The 18,139-nt window shown below is 40.6% G+C and overlaps 2 protein-coding genes across 2 annotated transcripts in view; both read right to left on the reverse strand.

The window, feature by feature from the left end:
- Positions 1-7,022, reverse strand: part of SLC39A12 (solute carrier family 39 member 12) — a 32,845-nt gene extending 25,823 nt beyond the window's left edge. Inside the window, exons 1-2 of the mRNA XM_075271714.1 lie at positions 6,658-7,022; positions 571-855 (exon numbers count right to left, since the gene is read on the reverse strand). Of these exons, the coding sequence (XP_075127815.1) occupies positions 571-855; positions 6,658-6,918 (546 nt within the window). The 5' untranslated portion in view covers positions 6,919-7,022. The remainder of the gene's footprint in view (positions 1-570; positions 856-6,657) is intronic.
- Positions 7,023-11,261: 4,239 nt separating this feature from the next.
- Positions 11,262-18,139, reverse strand: part of LOC142200937 (macrophage mannose receptor 1-like) — a 61,591-nt gene continuing 54,713 nt past the window's right edge. The window contains exons 27-30 of the mRNA XM_075271684.1: positions 17,742-17,858; positions 16,730-16,897; positions 16,529-16,564; positions 11,262-14,634 (exon numbers count right to left, since the gene is read on the reverse strand). Of these exons, the coding sequence (XP_075127785.1) occupies positions 14,393-14,634; positions 16,529-16,564; positions 16,730-16,897; positions 17,742-17,858 (563 nt within the window). The 3' untranslated portion in view covers positions 11,262-14,392. The remainder of the gene's footprint in view (positions 14,635-16,528; positions 16,565-16,729; positions 16,898-17,741; positions 17,859-18,139) is intronic.

An 18,139-nucleotide genomic window follows, 5' to 3' on the forward strand; every position in this document is an offset into this window, starting at 1 on the left:
CCCCCCATACCCACCTCTCTCCCACCTGAATCCAACTCCCCCCCCACTTTACTAGCTTTGTCAATGCCAAATATCTATTCAGACATGCCAATAAAGCTTGTTTGATTTGATTTGATTTGATCTATGTGTGTGGGGGACATTATACCATGTGTGGGGGAATGAGAAGCCATTATATGTTGTTTGGGTGTACTGAGGAGGCCAATATTCTATTTGTGGGGGGTGGGGATGAGGGGCCTTTATAACTAATTGCTAGTTTTGTGTTCTTGGGTGGAACTTTCTTCACCGGGGCGTACTTTGCTTGAGAAGGCTGAGAAACATTGTCTTAGATGGATCCTTAGAAAATGAACCCAGTATCATATGTTAAAGTTGGTCCTCTTTGCCAGCAGTGTAGCAAACCCCTGCTCAAATGCAAAGCGCCCTGGAATTAATGGTGCTCTTAAATGAAATAGTAATAATAATGCTCCAGATACTGGGTGGTGCCAGTGATAACCGCTCGTCTTTATGAGTATCCATCATATATATCTTATGTAGCACTCTTTATATTATTTGAAAACCAGGCAGAAACCTTACCCCTCGTCCATGGGATATTTGGAAATAGCGCTTTGTTTCTTGTAGAATATCCTCTAATTCGTTGGTTGACAAATAATGGCAGTCTTCATCTTTTCTTAGATTAAGTATACTATTACGATAGAATAAGTAGTCCATATTCAACACATCGGAAGGCGAGGAGCAAAAATCTCTTTTATTTAGTATGTAGAAGAGAAGAATTACTGATATCTTCTGCATTGTGTCGTCATCGAGTTTACTTCCGAGTCCTTTACCAGCCATTGATAGAAGAGAGTCAGCTTGAAGACACTAAAACCGGGGTGACATACAAGAAATCTAAAATAAGTATAAGTCATGTAGAGAATGAGATGAACTTACTGAATGATATTTGTGGAGAGGATGATGTAACTATGAAAGTTCAATTCTATCATATACCCTTGATCCATTGCCAATGGATGCCACCCTTAATGCAGACATTTTCTTATGAAATTTACAATCCCACAAAGACTTTTCAATGGACAAGTATTGGTAATTTTAGGAGTCTTACCCCTTGTTCACATCTGCGTTTGGTAGTCCGCCCGGGGGAGTCCGCTGAACGGAATAACAAATGCACTTGCAGTGCAGTGAAAGCACACGGATCCCCAGAGACTATAATGGAGTCCGTGTGCTTGCCGTGAAATCTCCGCAGGGAACATGCGGACAGGAAAGTACTTCATAATCTACTTTGCTGTCCGCATGTTCAATGCGGAGATTTCACGGCAAGCACACGTACCCCATTATAGTCTATGGGGTGCATGTACTTTCCCTACATAGCGCTTGCAAATGCGTTCGGTAGTCCGTTCGGGCTTACCAATTGGATTACCAAATGCAGATGTGAACCAGGGGTTACTGTTAAGCAATATGCTTTTGCAGAACCAGTCATCAATAACCTGAACTTATTTACCATACTTAGATGGTAGAATCTCATCTATCAGGTCCTTTAGACCACAACCACCTTCCTCTGTAGCTTTTACCTCTCTAGAGATCCCGTAAATTAGAATGAGATTGCATTATATTGTCAATCAGCACTAATTTTAGCAATTTATCCTCCCAATGTAAAAAAAGACCTTCAGGTTCAGTTTAGAGTATGCTTATTATTAACCACTTCCGGACCGCCCATAGACTATATACGTCCGGAAGGTGGTTACCTTGTTCTGACAGGATGTACGGGTATGTCCAAGCAGAAGACAGCAGCTGCACGACATTGTGCAGCTGCTAATACTGGGAGTCAGCTGTTTCTTCAGCTAGAGCTCTCAGAGAGGTTTATGACCTTCCCTGCCCTCTCAATCGCTACTCATCGCTATGAGTAAGGAGCTCAGGCTCTGAAACGCGTAAGCGGTTCAGTATGTCACATCGTCATTGTTAGTCCGGTATGTCTACATGAATTTTTTTGAATAACGCTGAATTTATTTTTCTGTTCGATGTCTGTGTTGGGTTTTTTATGGGACTAAATGTTCCTATTCATTAAAAGCTAAGTTTTATCTGGATCTATCATTGTGCTGGATATATCTTTTTTCTCATGCATACAGAACAGTTACTTGTTGCTATATACGAGCAAACCAGCTTTTGTTAGGGGTGTCCCCACACAAAATAGTCCTATATGAGGGGACACTGTCAAAAAAATAGCAGGAATCCACAGCAGTTACTTCTTGCTATATACGTGAAAACCAGCTTTATTAGGGGTCCCCCCAAAAAAATAGCAGGAATACAGAGCGGTTAGAACCGGCTATATACATGCAAACCAGCTTGCAAACTATAATAGGGTTCGATATTCGTTCGAATAGTCGAATATTGAGCGGCTATTCGAAACGAATATCAAATACTTTACTGTTCGCTCATCTATATTTCTAATGCAAAAAAGTGATCAGATGCCCCCAAAGGTTTCTTATGATCTTATGGAGACACCATCTGAAAAAAAAAAAAAAAAAAAATAATAGAAAAGTAAAAAAAAAAAAAAAGTAAATAAAATAAATTAAAAAATAAGTAAAATAATACGCCAAAAAATGCTGTTATTACAGGTTATAGCCCCACCCCTGATGACACCATACAAAATGAAAATGACCATAACGGATAGGAAAATCTATTTTAGAAAGTTTTTCACTGACACTTTGTGTTATTAAATTAAAAAAAAGAAAAGTGAAATCCAGACACAATTTCCCTGCTATTTTGTTTATATTTTCCTGGATTTAAAAAAAAAAAAATAAATAAAATTAAAACACATTCAAAAATAAAAACAACATAACAATAAAGTCCTATGTGTCCCTGAAAAAAGACACAAAAATTATTTGAATGGGACATATGAGAAAAAGTGTTACAGCCCTCTAAACTGCAAATACAAAATACACCTAAAATTTGTCTGGTCCTGGCCCGGTACTGAAGTGGTTAATTTTAGCTAAAGCGTACCTACACATTTATGATAGATTTCAGAAGTCAACAGTGTCAATAGTTTCAATAAGTCAAATTGTAATATATTTTACTAAAGAAAAATGCTTCTTTCTCCCGTTATATCCCAACCTCCTTCCCCTGCATTGATCACAGTTTCAGAAATCACTGTTAGGCTGAGTTCACACAGGATTTTTGGTCAGGATTTTGAGGCCCTATTCGCCTTGAAATCAATGGGAGATGCTCAGGTGCTCATTCTTCAGGCCGTTTCGCCTCGCGATTAGGCCTGAAGACACACCCTCCTCCGGACTAGGACCATTCATTGGGCCTAATCCGGAGCAGACTGCGCAGCTGGGTGCCGATGCAGTGCACTGGCTTTCAGTCATGTCTACCCATATTTTGGCCTTCGCCTCAGGTTCCGATCCAAAAAACCCTGTTTGAAATTACCGTAAGAATCCATGCTCAGCAGTCAAAGCACAGCTACAGCTGAGGTCAATTGAAGTCTATGGAGTGGGGAAGAGAAGAGCAGACACAGATATGTCCTCCCACTACAGCATGGATTAACAGAATTCAAAGATGTTACATTATGCCACCTTGAAAATGTGAGCACAGAAATATGACATTATAATCATTATCTGGCATATGAAATATTGTTTCAGAATAAAAATGTCATGTCGAATTCAATTACAGCAATCAAATATATTTCACTTACTCATTGTAAGACATTGTAATTCATGTGTAGCATAAAACATTGGCTTTTTTTTTTCTAAAAGAACCTGGACCGATCAGAGTTGCTCTTGTCAGAAGTAAATATGTGACCTCATGACAGAAGCCAGTCAGCTGTCTGAGAGCAGGTGAATAAGTTATACCAAAGTACTAACAATAAATATTAAAGAGAACCTATCACCCCATAATCATATCACCCCATAATCATATCACCTCAATCATCATATCACCTGTATCATCATATCACCTATATCATCATATCATCTATATCATCATATCAACTCTATCATTATATCACCTCTATCATCATATCACCTCTATCATCATATCACCCCTATCATAATATCACCCCATAATCATTAAATCACCTCCATCATCATAGCACCTCTATCATTATATCACTCCTATCATCATATCACCCCATAATCATATCACCTGTATCATCATATCACCCCTATCATCATATCACCTCAATCATCATATCATCTATACCATATCACCTCCATCATCATATCACCTCTATCATCATATCATCTCTATCATTATATCATCTCTATAATTATATCACCTCCATCATCATATCACCTCTATCATTATATCACCTCTATCATCATATCACCCCATAATCATATCACCTCTATCATCATATAACCCCAATCATCATATCACCTCTATCATCATATCACCCCTATCATCATATAACCCCAATGATCATATCACCTCTATCATCATATCATTTCTATCATCATATCACCTCTTGACATCTCTGTTTCAGTAAATATTTGAATTCCCCAGTGAAATAAAAGTACATTACGTTTTGGCCCCAAATCACATACTCTATGAAGTTGTCTGAAATGTTTTAGACCTTAAAAATGTTGTCCTATTAAAGTAATTTATCCCCTAACCACATAATTGAAGATAAGTGTTATTTTGTCGGGGGTCACGAGCAATCAGAAGAACAATGGAGTGAAAGTCCCCAATGCCTCCTCCATGTGAATAAAGCTCCATTGCTCTTGCATAACTGGTGCGCCATTCGGGGCCTCCACAGATTGCAGTTCCAGAAGCCCCATAGCAGTGAATGGAGTACCAGTTGTACAAGTCCACTGGCACTTCATTCACATGGAGGAGGCATAGGAGACTTTCATTCCCCATTCTCCTGATTGCTGGTGGACCCCGTGGTCTGACCTCCAGAGATTTGACACTTATTCTCTATTTTATGGAGAGGGGATAAGTGTCTCTAACGGAACAAACCCCTCTTAGGGTATGTTCAGAAGGCGGCAAATGGTTTCCATCATGCAAACTTCTGTGACAGGATGCCAATACAGTGCACCAACATCCCATTGTGGCATTCCACTACAGATTAGGCCCGAATGGGCCTAATTGGGAAAGAGCCTTGCACCGTGGACGCCGAGGCTGAGTCAGCTGCAGAATCCGTGGGAAGAAGGAGCATGCTGCTTCTTTTTTCCGCTACTAGCTAGCGGGAAAAAAAAGCAAGTGGCTCTCTTTGAAGTCAATGGAAGCCTTTTTTGAGGACATGAATTACACACACGATTTAATTTTTCCTAAAATGTTCCTTAATTTCATGACCTCACATAGTAGGAAAAGTAAGAATGCATAAACTATTCTGCAGATTATTGTCTCCAATACAGTTTCTTTTTTTGTTGGCCAGTCCTATTTCTTTGATTTCAACAATCTCATCGAGAATATTTAGCATTAAAGGGGTTGGCTGGGACTAAGATATTCAGCCTCACTTTCTATTTGCAGGCTGTGACTTCACTTCCAATAGTCGCATTTCCATGCTGCAGTTCATTTACTGTAATACCAAGTACAGCCACTATACAATGTACAGCTCTGTGCTTGGAAAGTAGCAATCATTATCATCGTCCGAGGTCTGCCCCTTTACTATATTCATGACATGAGCATTTGGACTATAGAAGTTCCAAATATAACTTCAAATACTTCAAATTAATTGAAATTATGATTTAATCTTATTTATATACCATTCATGGCTGTGTGTAGTAAAATAAAAAAAAATTATTGGAAGGTTGAGAAAGTAGAGATATGCTTAGTAATGCATACAACTGAAGGTAAAAATCAAGTATATGGAGCAACTGGTGAAGGAATTGTGTGACTAAATCTGAAAATCATATTATAATATTTCAGACAAGAATCATTAAACTTTATTAAATTATTTTAATCTACCATTATTAAAAAATTGTCAATTTTTAAAATAAAATTTATAATGGAATTCTGAAAAATCTAGAAAATTCATAATTGCAACTCAGGATTTTATTGTTTTATATCCAACTTCCCAAATTCAGTGCTCATGAAAAGATTTCTCCCAAAAATGATCTCCTTTGTAATTGAAAGGCTTAACTTTTCTTTGTAAACTAGGTTTAACTCGCGTTCTTTAGATGTTCAGCATTGCTGAACTGAGGATAAAATATTCTGAGCACGTACACTGACACAATAACTGTGGTGTGGCATAAAGAATGCAACTGGAATACTAATTGTGTGTGCCAACATACTTATTCTGAACTAAACTCACTAAGTATATAGTAGACTATATACCTATATGTAAGTTGTTTTCATGCCACAATTATATTATGCTTTAATCTAAGTTGATTATGTCTCCCCCTTCATTTTCTATCGATCCAATAAATGTTTTCCCTTTTTTTTTTTAATACATTACACAATTACAAATTCCACATTTTTTTCTGATTTCACATTTGTCAGTAAAATAATTAAAAAAATAATTTAAATGTATTAATTATTTATGAAAATAATAAGAATAAAATAATGAATTTAATTAATAAATGTTTTAACTAAAACACAAACATAATAAAAAATTTAACAATTTCAATTTTCAATTTAAAATTGTAAAGATGGACACTATAGATTGTAGAATAGAACAGATTATAAAAAAGCATTTGGCGCTCAAGCTTTCACAACACAGTTACTGACCCGATTACAACTTTGTTGTCTGCTGTTTAAATTGCCAGGACATTCAACCTTTTCCAGCAAGAGTGTTAAAATCTCTTTTGAGCTGTTCCTGCGAAGATCTGTTTCATTTCCAGGCAAGAAAGTATGAAGAGTTTGCAGAAGTCCTCTATAGCTGTAGGTCTGGTTGGTTTCCTCATGGCGGGATTCAGCATGTGCTTCCATGTAGAGTATATAAAATGAGAAGAAAAATGCTATTATCCATGAAGGATGCTTCTTCCACATGGTGACTGCTATGCTGGGAACTAAACATCCACAACATATAGAATCCAAGTGCGACCACTGCAGTACGAAGACTTTAAAGGTTAATACAAACAAGCCTGCTAAGTAGAATGACTGCAATGTGTTTTGAAGGAATTTATTAATTGGTTCACTAAGCTGATTTGCAGTGACAAGCTGCTTCTAGACAACGGGGGGTCTGTGCAGAGTTTACTGCATGAAACAGCCAAATTCACAACCATCAGGGCATATGAAATGCTGCAGCTTTTTGTCAAATGAAAATTGGAAACAAACCAATCGGAGAACTCTAAACCAAATAAAAACAAACTCAATTAAAATGATTAAAAATGTAATTGAGTTATTAAATTGAAGTTACTTTTTCTGTAAAATAGTCAAAAATGTATTCTATGTACAGCACTGTACAAAATTTTTAAGCAGGTGTAGCAAAAATGCTGCAAAGTAAGAGTACTTTCAAAAATAGAAGAGTTAATAGTTTATTTTTGTCAATTACCAAAATTAGTTAAATGGACAACAGAGATATGTAAATACCATCAATATTTGGTATGACTGTTGTGCTTTGGAGGAGGAGTCCTGGAAGTGATGATATGACCCCCACAGATCTCATAATCATCCAGTCTGTCTGGGGTTACATTAAGTAACAGAAGGATTGGAGCAAGCCTACATCCACAGAAGATCTGTGCTTAGTTCTCCAAGAAGGCGGTGGGAACAACCTCCCTGCCCAGTTCTGTCAAAAACTGTCTACAAGTACCAAGAAGAACCGATGGAAGGCAAAGGGCAAAAGTCACACCAAATATTGATGGGATTTACATTTCTCTTTTCTTCATTCACTTTATTTTGTTAATCGACTAACTAAACATTTTTCCTTACGACATGTTTCCCACACATATCTTAAACTTTTTAATAAAACACATGGCACATGGATATAGTGCCAGACTGGGGTATCTTGGTCCAACAGAGAAGATGATTTGGGGGGCCTAGCATCCATCTATACCCAACATGCACTTAACTTTTAATTTTAATCACATCATAAACTTTGAGGTTGTCATTGTACACACTGTTCATATAATTAATAATGTCTAATTTTTTTATTTTTTGTGGAACTGCTAATAATAAATACAATGTAGTGGTAAGTGACTGCCAAAGTCACTTCCAAATGGGTCTTCTTCAGTTAGACCATTACTGTATCAGAACTTGGGCCCATTGGAGGGTTTGCTTGATACCGTATTAGACCAGTCCTATATAGGATAACTACATGACCAACCATAAGAGCAGCAAATAATGGTGTTTTTGCGGTGGGAGGGGCTTTCAAAGAAGATAGGCTAGACAAAGGATATAATATAAGGGGATTAATCCTGATCTAGTCTGGATTTGGGTGGCCTTCTCAAAAAAGGTTTCAATGTATGAACATTGCATATATTAATACCTATGCTAGTTTCTCTACCTTAGCATATATACCTTAAAGGGTCAGTGTCTCCAGTGATACGTATCCCCTATCTGTTATTCCTCCTGCTGTAGGATGTTTCTTCTAAGTCAAGGGCTTGAGGCAAGATAAGGACTTGGTACTGTGTTATAGGCAGGCTTTATTACAGCTGATGTACTGCAGACCGGCTTTGTTGTAGGGTCACTGTCATGGACGGGGGGCAAAACTCAGACTTGGCACTGTTTTTCTAGGCTGGCTCTATAATAGTTGCCTTTCTACAGCCTGACTTTCTTATGAGGACACTTAGTTCAGTTGGCTTTGTTAAAGTAGTACTGTGGGTGGCTCCTTACTGGGGGGTACATGGCTGAAATGACTTTGGCAGGGCATTTTGGGAGTTTTAGTTTTGTAACAGCTGATGATGTCCATGTTGGAGACCCCTTAAGTAAATGGGGAACTGATACGTGTTTTCCACCACAGCCCATAAAATTCAAGATATACTTCTATATCCATTATCTATCCACTATATCCAAAATGTAACAACTCGATTATTCAACTTTTATATTTTGTAGTCCAGAAACATCTTACACATGGAAGCGAATGGTTGCCATGGAGAAAATAATTGTTCTTCAGGTAGCAATTGGCTAAAAATATAAATAACAAAGATCGGAGTTTGTCAGAATTAAACATAATTTTCCTATTAAGATTTCATTTTTTTTCAAAGCAATGTGCAAAAAAATCCCTCATTAGGGAGTCCCCCACTCACCCTAATGAAGCAGATTTGGAGTGTTTGCACAGTAACCACCGAAATACATTTGGGCCATCGCTTAGCAACAAATTGTGCAGGCGGAGGTTGTCAGCACAGAAGCCTAGTGCCATGTATTGCTAGGCAGCACTGCCACCTTTGTTGCCGCTGTCTGGCAGAGGACAGCGACTACTGGTCCTCCGTAATTCTTATTATACCAACCTATAGCTCTCATCTCTGTGATCAGACACACAAATCTACAAGTTAGTTCTGATTTAGACACATCTAACTCTTTGTAGTTTTAGATTGCATTTATATGCTTTGGCTTTCCAGTGTAAGATCTGCAGTAGGATCGGGTTATTATTATTATTATTATTATTTATATAGCACCATTAATTCCATGGTGCTTTACATTTGGGGGTTACATACAATACACAGAATATACAGGTAGATATAATACTAACAATGACCAACTGGCACAATGGGGTAGAGGGCCCTGCCCGCGAGGGATTACAATCTATGAGGGAAGTGGGGTAGAGACAGAAGGAGAGGGGGAGACTGTACAGATGGCAGTGTGGTGATAGTGTTATTGGAGGTTGTAGGCCTTCCTGAATAGATGAGTCTTCAGGGCCTTCTTGAATCCTGTGATTGTGGGGGTCAGTCTTATGTGTCGTGGTAAGGAGTTCCAGAGTATGGGGGATGCACGAGAGAAATCTTGGAGATGGTTGTGTGAGGAGCGGATGAGAGCAGAGCGGAGTAGGAGGTCATTGGAGGATCTGAGGTTACGTGTGGGCAGGTAGCGGGAGATTAGTTCAGAGATATATGGAGGGGACAGGTTGTGGATGGCTTTGTATGTTAGCGTTAGTAGCTTGAACTCAATTCGCTGGGCTATAGGTAGCCAGTGGAGGGACTGGCAGAGGGGAGCAGCTGATGAAGATCGGGGGTGAGGTGGATTAAGCGAGCAGCGCAGTTTAGGGTGGACTGGAGGGGGGTGAGGGTGTTAGCTGGGAGTCCATGGAGAAGGGTGTTGCAGTAGTCTAGGCGGGAGATTATGAGGGCCTGGACAAGCATCATAGTTTCCTGGGTGAGGAAGGGGCGAATTCGGTGGATGTTCTTGAGCTGGAGGTGGCAGGAGGTGTTGAGGGCTTGAATATGTGGCTTGAAGGATAGGTCAGAGTCCAGGGTTACCCCAAGGCATCGGGCCTGTGGGACAGGGGTAATTGTGTTCTCTGCAAATCTTCTTGGAAAGAGCAAACTGCAGAATTTTGTAATCACAATCTAATATCCCTATTTCAGACACAAGGGCCAATTTTTTTAGGGTGCCGTTTTTTGCAGTAATAAAATATAAAGCAACATTTGGACCATTATGTGACTAAGTCTACTGCCAACAAGGGTCTGTGCCACTTTCTGCAAGGGGTGAAGACTGTCCACCATAGGTGAAGTGTATGCTCCTCTTTAGGGGCACAGGGTGTAGCTCCTCCTGTATCTGTGGCTCTTTAGCTCCTAGCTAATACCTGTCACTTTTTTTTTTTGTTTAATGTAGATTGTGAGCCCCATATAGGGATCACAATGTACATTATTTTTTTTTCCTATCAGTATGTCTTTGTAGAGAACATACAAACTCTTTACAGATGTTGTTTCTGGCGAGATTCGAACCCAGGACTCCAGGGCTACAGGGCTAACCACTGAGTGACCTCATGGAGTCCCATCACCCAACCTCAGCCTCCACCTTGTGGTTCCTAAGAACCATGCTTCCACTTCATGGGAGATTGCTATTTTTGTTACTTGCCTTACTCCAAGTAAACCAAGAGCTATTGTACCTTTTAACACTTTCTCCTGAGTCCTCCATCGTCTGCTACCATCATGGGCACACCAACCACCATCAGGCTCAGGAAAGTGCCCTAGGGACTACTACTATCACTATATTCCTCACTCACAGCCCCTTATCGCTATGCCAGTCCTGAGGAGTGCTGGAGGGTTGGTCTGACTACAGCTAGTGAACTTTGACTACTGTCCCCGGCCTCCAGGCCTTCATCCATTGGGTTGGTGCAGGTTCTCCCAGCTATACTATATATAGTATGTTTTGAATGGTAGTAAAATGACTGACACACACAAGATTAGAAGAAACATTTTATTTTACACATCATCTGTAGCAATGATAAGAGACCGAGCAGACAACTGTAGTCTCTGCTATGATTCGTGATTACTGGTAGATTGAGGCAGAACCGTTCTGCTTGAGATATGGAATAAAATAAGGCACACAAAATGATACTGCTGTAATATGAAGATGGAATTTTCATGATCTGAAATATACATTTTTATACCCGCTTTTTAAGAACATTTTAGGGTACGGTGACATAACTGGCCGTGTCCCTTAAATCATAATGGACAAGACAATTACTGAGGTTTATTGACCGCCATTATCCAAAAGTGAGAATTCTCAATCACATAGAAGCCAATATACTGTGATTTTGGTACTACTTGCTATAAACATGTATTTGTGCTCAGTGACATAGTTATAGAGGGTGCGGAGGTCGGATAGGTCGCAGCCACACCCAAAGGCTCAACTTCCGCAGAAGAAGGCAGCCCATTTATTGGGATCTTGGATCTTCAATCTTTAGGCATTATGAAGATTTACTACAAATGAGCTTTATAAGACAAGATGTCATTGTAAACATCTGTGCAGCTTTCAACCTATAGCAGTGGTCCTCAACTTCAGTCCTCAAACAGGTAACAAGTCCACTAGTATGTTTAAGTGGGACTGTCCCATTGCCATGTGACCGATGGATGTGATGTCACTTCCTGGCAAGAAGAAAGCAGCCATGTTTTCTAATCCTACATAACCTCTCTTAACTATTTCTATTCCAGACTCCGTCTGCTTTAAGCTACTGGGAAACAAAACATCTACCTTTGTCCGGCATATTAGTTCTCGTGAGGATATTTTGACCATCACTGGGTCATTCCAACAGATCAGAGCCATAGTAATAAAAAGTAGTAAAAGTAATAACCTAGTTCCATCTCGGTATGCAGAGACATGTAAATGTCCCTGTACCTATAGAGAGACACTGGGCCATACATTACTGTTAGTATCACTGGGGGAGGAAGTAGCTAGCTTCTTTTCCTTCTTGAATTTCAATAGAATTCAATGTGAATAGAACGACATGGAAAGAAATTAAAGGCTAACAGATATAGAAGTTTTATTTTACAGGTTGAGAGAGAGATACACACTCTATAGGATTAGTAGAAATCTCGAGATATTTTTTAGGGAATTCATCAGCTGTAAGATCAGGAGATTCAGGACCTAGATCTTTATATGTTGGCAGCAAATATAATGTCATATAAGGTCTTTTATTTATTCATAGGGCAGTGGAGAAGGTGTTTAGCTTGGGCAAATGTAGTTTTCTATATGACATGTTTTCATGTAAAAAAACTCTCTATGAGTAGGGGGTGAAGCAGGACTCACAGGCTTTCTCTATGAGTGGTGGGGGAAGCAGGACTCACAGGCTTTCTCTATGAGTAGGGGTGAAGCAGGACTCAGGCTTTCTCTATGAGTAGGTGGGAGAAGCAGGACTCACAGGCTTTCTCTATGAGTAGGTGGGGGAAGCAGGACTCACAGGCTTTCTCTATGAGTAGGTGGGTGAAGCAGGACTCACAAGCTTTCTTTATGAGTGGGTGGGGGAAGCAGGATTCACAGGCTTTCTCTATGAGTAGGTGGGGGAAGCAGGACTCACAGGCTTTCTCTATGAGTAGGTGGGTGAAGCAGGACTCACAAGCTTTCTTTATGAGTGGGTGGGGGAAGCAGGATTCACAGGATTTCTCTATGAGTAGGTGGGGGAAGCAGGTCTCACAGGCTTTGTCTATGAGTAGGTGGGGAAGCAGGACTCACAGGTTTTCTCTATGAGTGAGGGTGAAGCAGGACTCACAGGCTTTCTTTATGAGTGGGTGGGGGAAGCAGGACTCACAGGCTTTTTCTATGAGTAGTTGAGTGAAACAGGACTCACAGGCTTACTCTATGAGTGGGTGGGGAAGCAGGACTCACAGGCTTTCTCTATGAGTAGTGGGTGAAGCAGGTCTCACAGGCTTTCTCTATGAGTATCTGGGGGAAGCAGGACTCACAGGCTTTCTCTATGAGTGGGTGGGGAAGCAGGACTCACAGGCTTTCTCTATGAGTAGGTGGGGGAAGCAGGACTCACAGGCTTTCTCTATGAGTAGGTGGGAGAAGCAGGACTCACAGGCTTACTCTATGAGTTGGTGGGAGAAGCAGGACTCACAGGATTTTCTATGAGTAGGAGCAGAAAGCAAGACTCACAGGCTTTCTCTATTGGTGGGTGGAGGAAACAGGACTCACAGGCTTTCTGTATGAGTGGGTGGGGGAAGCAGAACTCACGGGCTTTCTTTATGAGTGGGTGGGAGAAGCAGGACTCACAGGCTTTCTCTATGAGTGGGTGGGAGAAGCAGGACTCACAGGCTTTGTCGAAGAGTGGATGGGGAAGCAGGACTCAGTTTTTCTCTATGAGTAGGTGGGGGAAGCAGGACTGAGGGACTTTCTATATGGGTGGGTGAAGCAGGACTCACAGGCTTTCTCTATGAGTGGGGGGGGGGGGAGCAGGACTCACAGGCTTTCTCTATGAGTGGGGGGATGAGCAGGACTCACAGGATTTACAAGCTTTCCCTATAAGTCTTGGCAGCAGTTAAACAGGTTTCTACATGAAAATCATGAACCAAGTCAAAAAACTACATACAGTATACTAGAGGTCACTATTGCCCTCTTGACCCTTTTGTCCTATAACACTTAGTCCACTTTGAAGATATAATAATCTTGCCCTTTTTTTCTACAGCTTTTGTGAGATTCCCAAAATATTCAGGTGTGCAGTCTGAAGCAAAATGTATAAAAACCGAAAAAACAAAATTGTTAGAATGTCACATTTACCAGATGTACGGTAAATGAATATCAACCTATCTCATTGAATTATACCTTTAGAAATATCAAGATGTCGATGAATAACTTAAGTCCACTCCATACTATGTAGTGTAGAGAATGTCGCAGCCATCTACTTATCAGCTGCCATGATGGTTCAGCAAGTAAGATGGCTGCAACCGTCGGGAATTATCTTTGGATGTCTTTGTTAGAGCGTCGATCACATAAATGGCTCCTTGTATGGTGGATTTCATGAACCAGCCTTGTTATTTTTGATGGAGATTTCTTGCCACTGGAGTAATAATGGGACCTACATCTCAGCAGAGTCTGTCGCTGCCTGAGACTTATTTGTACATTCAAGGTCGGGTTTTATGAAGACTTAAGAAATGGCGTGTTCATTTTGCTCGATATTTTCTACTAAGATGTTTGTATCTTGTGATGAGGGTGCACGGCTACCGTCAAAGTATAAGGAGTTGTTGAAGCTGGGGTCTGGCTGTGGCTTGTTCTGTTTCCTCCTATATAGATAGTAGGCTGCTATCGTGGCTCCGGCAATGACCAGGATCACCACAACAACCACACCACCCGTTATGCTATGGGACGGCTTTTCTCCTTTGTTTTCCGCTGTAAAAAAATGATAAAATCAATAAAAATGATATATATGGTAATGGTCAACTTTACATATAATAGAGTCTACAGGTGTCACCCAAGTGTCCTTCTCGTTATCTTGGAATAGATAGGTAACCTAATAGTATTAGATTGACGCAATAAAGATACATAGTTACAAAGGTACGTACACATGTGGATAGTAATAGTAGCCCCTATAGCGTCTGTTGGATCCATAACTACTGGAATTTAGGATACCTATTTGTTGCATTCCCCTTTCAATGTGTGACCCTGTGAATGGGATCCTCTGTTTAAAAACAATCACAGATGGGGCAACTGGCCATAGGGTAATTCCTTGACAGATTAAGAGTCAGTCAGGAGGCCACCATACATATTAAGACAGCTGGCCGGTACTGCCGAAAGTGGTGGATTTAGTTAGCTCCTCTCTTATGTATATGCAGGACGTAACTTTGTGACAACAGACTCAACCACAGTTGGAACAAGAGCTCTTGAGTCATTTTGTAACAAAGAAGACCATGTGGTCCAAAATGGTCAACTTTGCATATTTATTTGCTCCACTCAATGTGATGTTTTGGTGCTTAGTAGAGATGAGCGAGTAGTATTTGATCGAGTAGGTATTCGATCGAATACTACGGTATTCGAAATACTCGTACTCGATCGAATACTACTAGCTGTTCGAAGTTAGGATTCGATGCAGAACCAGCGTTGATTGGCAGAATGCTATACATTGCCAATCAACACTGGTTCTTCTGTTACCTTTAGAAGTCTTCTCCCTGCGCAGCGTTCCCGCGTCTACTTCTGGCTCTGAATTCACTCTGCTTAGGCCCGATGCCTAGCAGAGTGAATTCAAGGCCGGAAGAGGACGCGGGGACGCTGCGCAGGGTGAAGAATCCAGCCCGACCCTCACTCATGGACTTGGTAAGTAGAATTTGATCGAATGTTGCGTACCCCTGAAACGAGCTTTTCCCCCATAGACTATAATGGGGTTCGAAACCCGTTCGAACAGTCGAACAGTGTGCGGCTGTTCGAATCGGATTTCGAACCTCGAACATTTTAGTGTTCGCTCATCTCTAGTGCTTAGGCCTTTTTTAAACACTGGCCGCGGTGTGACCATGGCAGAGACAGAGAGTAGAGACTAGTGGTATAACTGTAAGAAGCTGGAGCTCTCTTTGCGGGGTCGCCTCTCCCATAGTGTTTGAAAAAGGTCTTAAGCACCAAAACTTCAGATTGGGTGGACCATTTTGGAGCGTGTGATCTTCTTTGTTCTCAGGTCTATGCATGCACTTGGTCATTACGCTCATGAGTGCTGTTTGTTTCCGCTGGAGTCATGTTGGGATATATTTTGTTTTACTAGAAGCTAAAGCTGTCCTTCAACCACTGATAGATCATACTTGTTGCTAGATGCATCTCCACCAATGATGAACATTAGTGGACACTCAAAACACAGGGAGCATTGTGGAGTAGGGGTGTATGGCCACCATACCCATGGGGCGCTCATCCCCCACATCACAAAAGTCAGTTTTTTGTATGGGAAACCAATTTACTAATTAATACATTATGTTTTAGTATATGGGAGGAGGTGGAGTACCTGGAGCAAACCTACAGGGAAAACATACAAACTCCATGCAGATGTTGCCCCCCATTGGATTCAAGCCCAGGACCCCAGCGCTGCAGCAGTGCTAACCACTGAGCCACCGCGCTGCTAAGCTCCTGGATTCCAGGGTAAAGTCATCTCTTCCTACATTAGACTGCTGTTTATCACTAGACCAAATTCTGTGTAGTCATTAAACAAGTACCACCAACACCTGCAGCATTATGAATGCAGCTCTGGAGTATAATAAAGGCAGATAAATATCAATTGTTGTGTACATGAATGAGAAATATACTGTACCTGGTTTTTCTATGGGCTTTTCTGTAGGTATGGGAACTGTAAATACAATACATAACAGATTAAGAGTTTGATAAGAACAGAACTAGAGATATTCTGTATTTTAGTTATTTTTTTTGGAAATTTGTATTTTCAAGAGCAGAATATAGACATTGCTTATGAGGTTTATTCTGGCATGAAGAGGACATTGTTGTGGTCACTTACTTTTTGGCTTCTTGCATATATAGCCTTTATAAGAGGAGCAGTAGATGTTGTTCCATGTCCCCTTGGTGGAGTACATTTCTACACAGTGCTCTTCAGATTGATCAGAGGGTTCTCCTGCGTTCCAGTTCACAAACTCCATGGGTGTATTGTCTAACCAAAGCCATTTTGCTAGAAAGTAACATAAAAAAAAAAAAAATTGGATTTATCCTCTAGTCAATGGTTGGAACTTAGTCCCAGAGATCGGATCCATTAGATGAACTAAAATGGCCACTGCGGCATGCATTGGAGTAATTTATTATACTATAGCGTGCACATGTGACCACTGAGGCCTAACCACAAGCCTCAGCAGTGACAATGGGCGCATTTTGTGTCCGAGGAGTGCAAGACACCTCGTGGAGGCCCAAAAGAAGTGAGTGAAGGAGAGCCTAAAGATTTTTTACACCTCCCTTGGGCCTCTACCTATCATACTCTTGGGTCTGAAAAGACTCGGAGTACAATATTCACTTCCAGTTGTATCCAAACTTGCTTGACCTGAAATGACTCAGGAATCCGAGCCTCTCAAACCTATCAAACGCATCTTGGGAGATTGATGTCATGTGCCCGGGGACCTGTGGTCACGTACAGTCACGTCATGATGCTTGGTATGCCAAAAATCTGACCTGGAGCTCCAATAGTGCCTGATCAGTCAGCGACAACGCTGGGTATGAACTTCTCTTAGGGGGACGAGAAGACCAGCAACATATTTAGCACATTTAACAAATTTAGGCCCTAGGCATACAATGGTGTCCATGTTAATGCTCAAGGAGGGAGACCCTGTCATAGGTTTGCCATGGGGCCCCACCTCTAGTAGTTATGCCCTGCGTGGCAGTGTCACTCCTTGAATTTTACAATGCCTGCTCCTTTGTTTTGCATATCATCTCTTACTACAATAGTGCAGGGTTATATAGGTAATAGTCTGGTAGAAACCAAAGTGATTGTCATTGTCGATTCAGCGAGGACTTTGATACTTTACCTTCTACATTTCTGTACATCCCAATCCAAAAACTGCTTATTTTGTCACTGAGAACTTCAACATGATGGAAGAGGAAGTCGCACTCTACTGAATCTTCAAGAGACACTAAACTGGCATCTGTAAAATACAAAGTCTCTTACTATACAATACAGAGGTATAATATATTGTAGTGTACATGACATCTCTGTCATTTGGATATACGGCGGGTGAAATAAGTATTGAACACATCACCGATTTTCTAAGTAAATCTATTTCTAAAGGTGAAATTCTCACCACATATCGGTAACATCCCATCCAATCCACACAGGTAAATAAATCAAACCATAGATGTCCATAAATGATGTGTAATGTGGAGAAGTGACGCCGGGAAAAGTATTGAATATACGAAGAAAGAGAAA

The sequence above is a fragment of the Leptodactylus fuscus genome, chromosome 4, assembly GCF_031893055.1.
Source record: "Leptodactylus fuscus isolate aLepFus1 chromosome 4, aLepFus1.hap2, whole genome shotgun sequence".
In the NCBI taxonomy this organism is placed as follows: Eukaryota; Metazoa; Chordata; class Amphibia; order Anura; family Leptodactylidae; genus Leptodactylus; species Leptodactylus fuscus.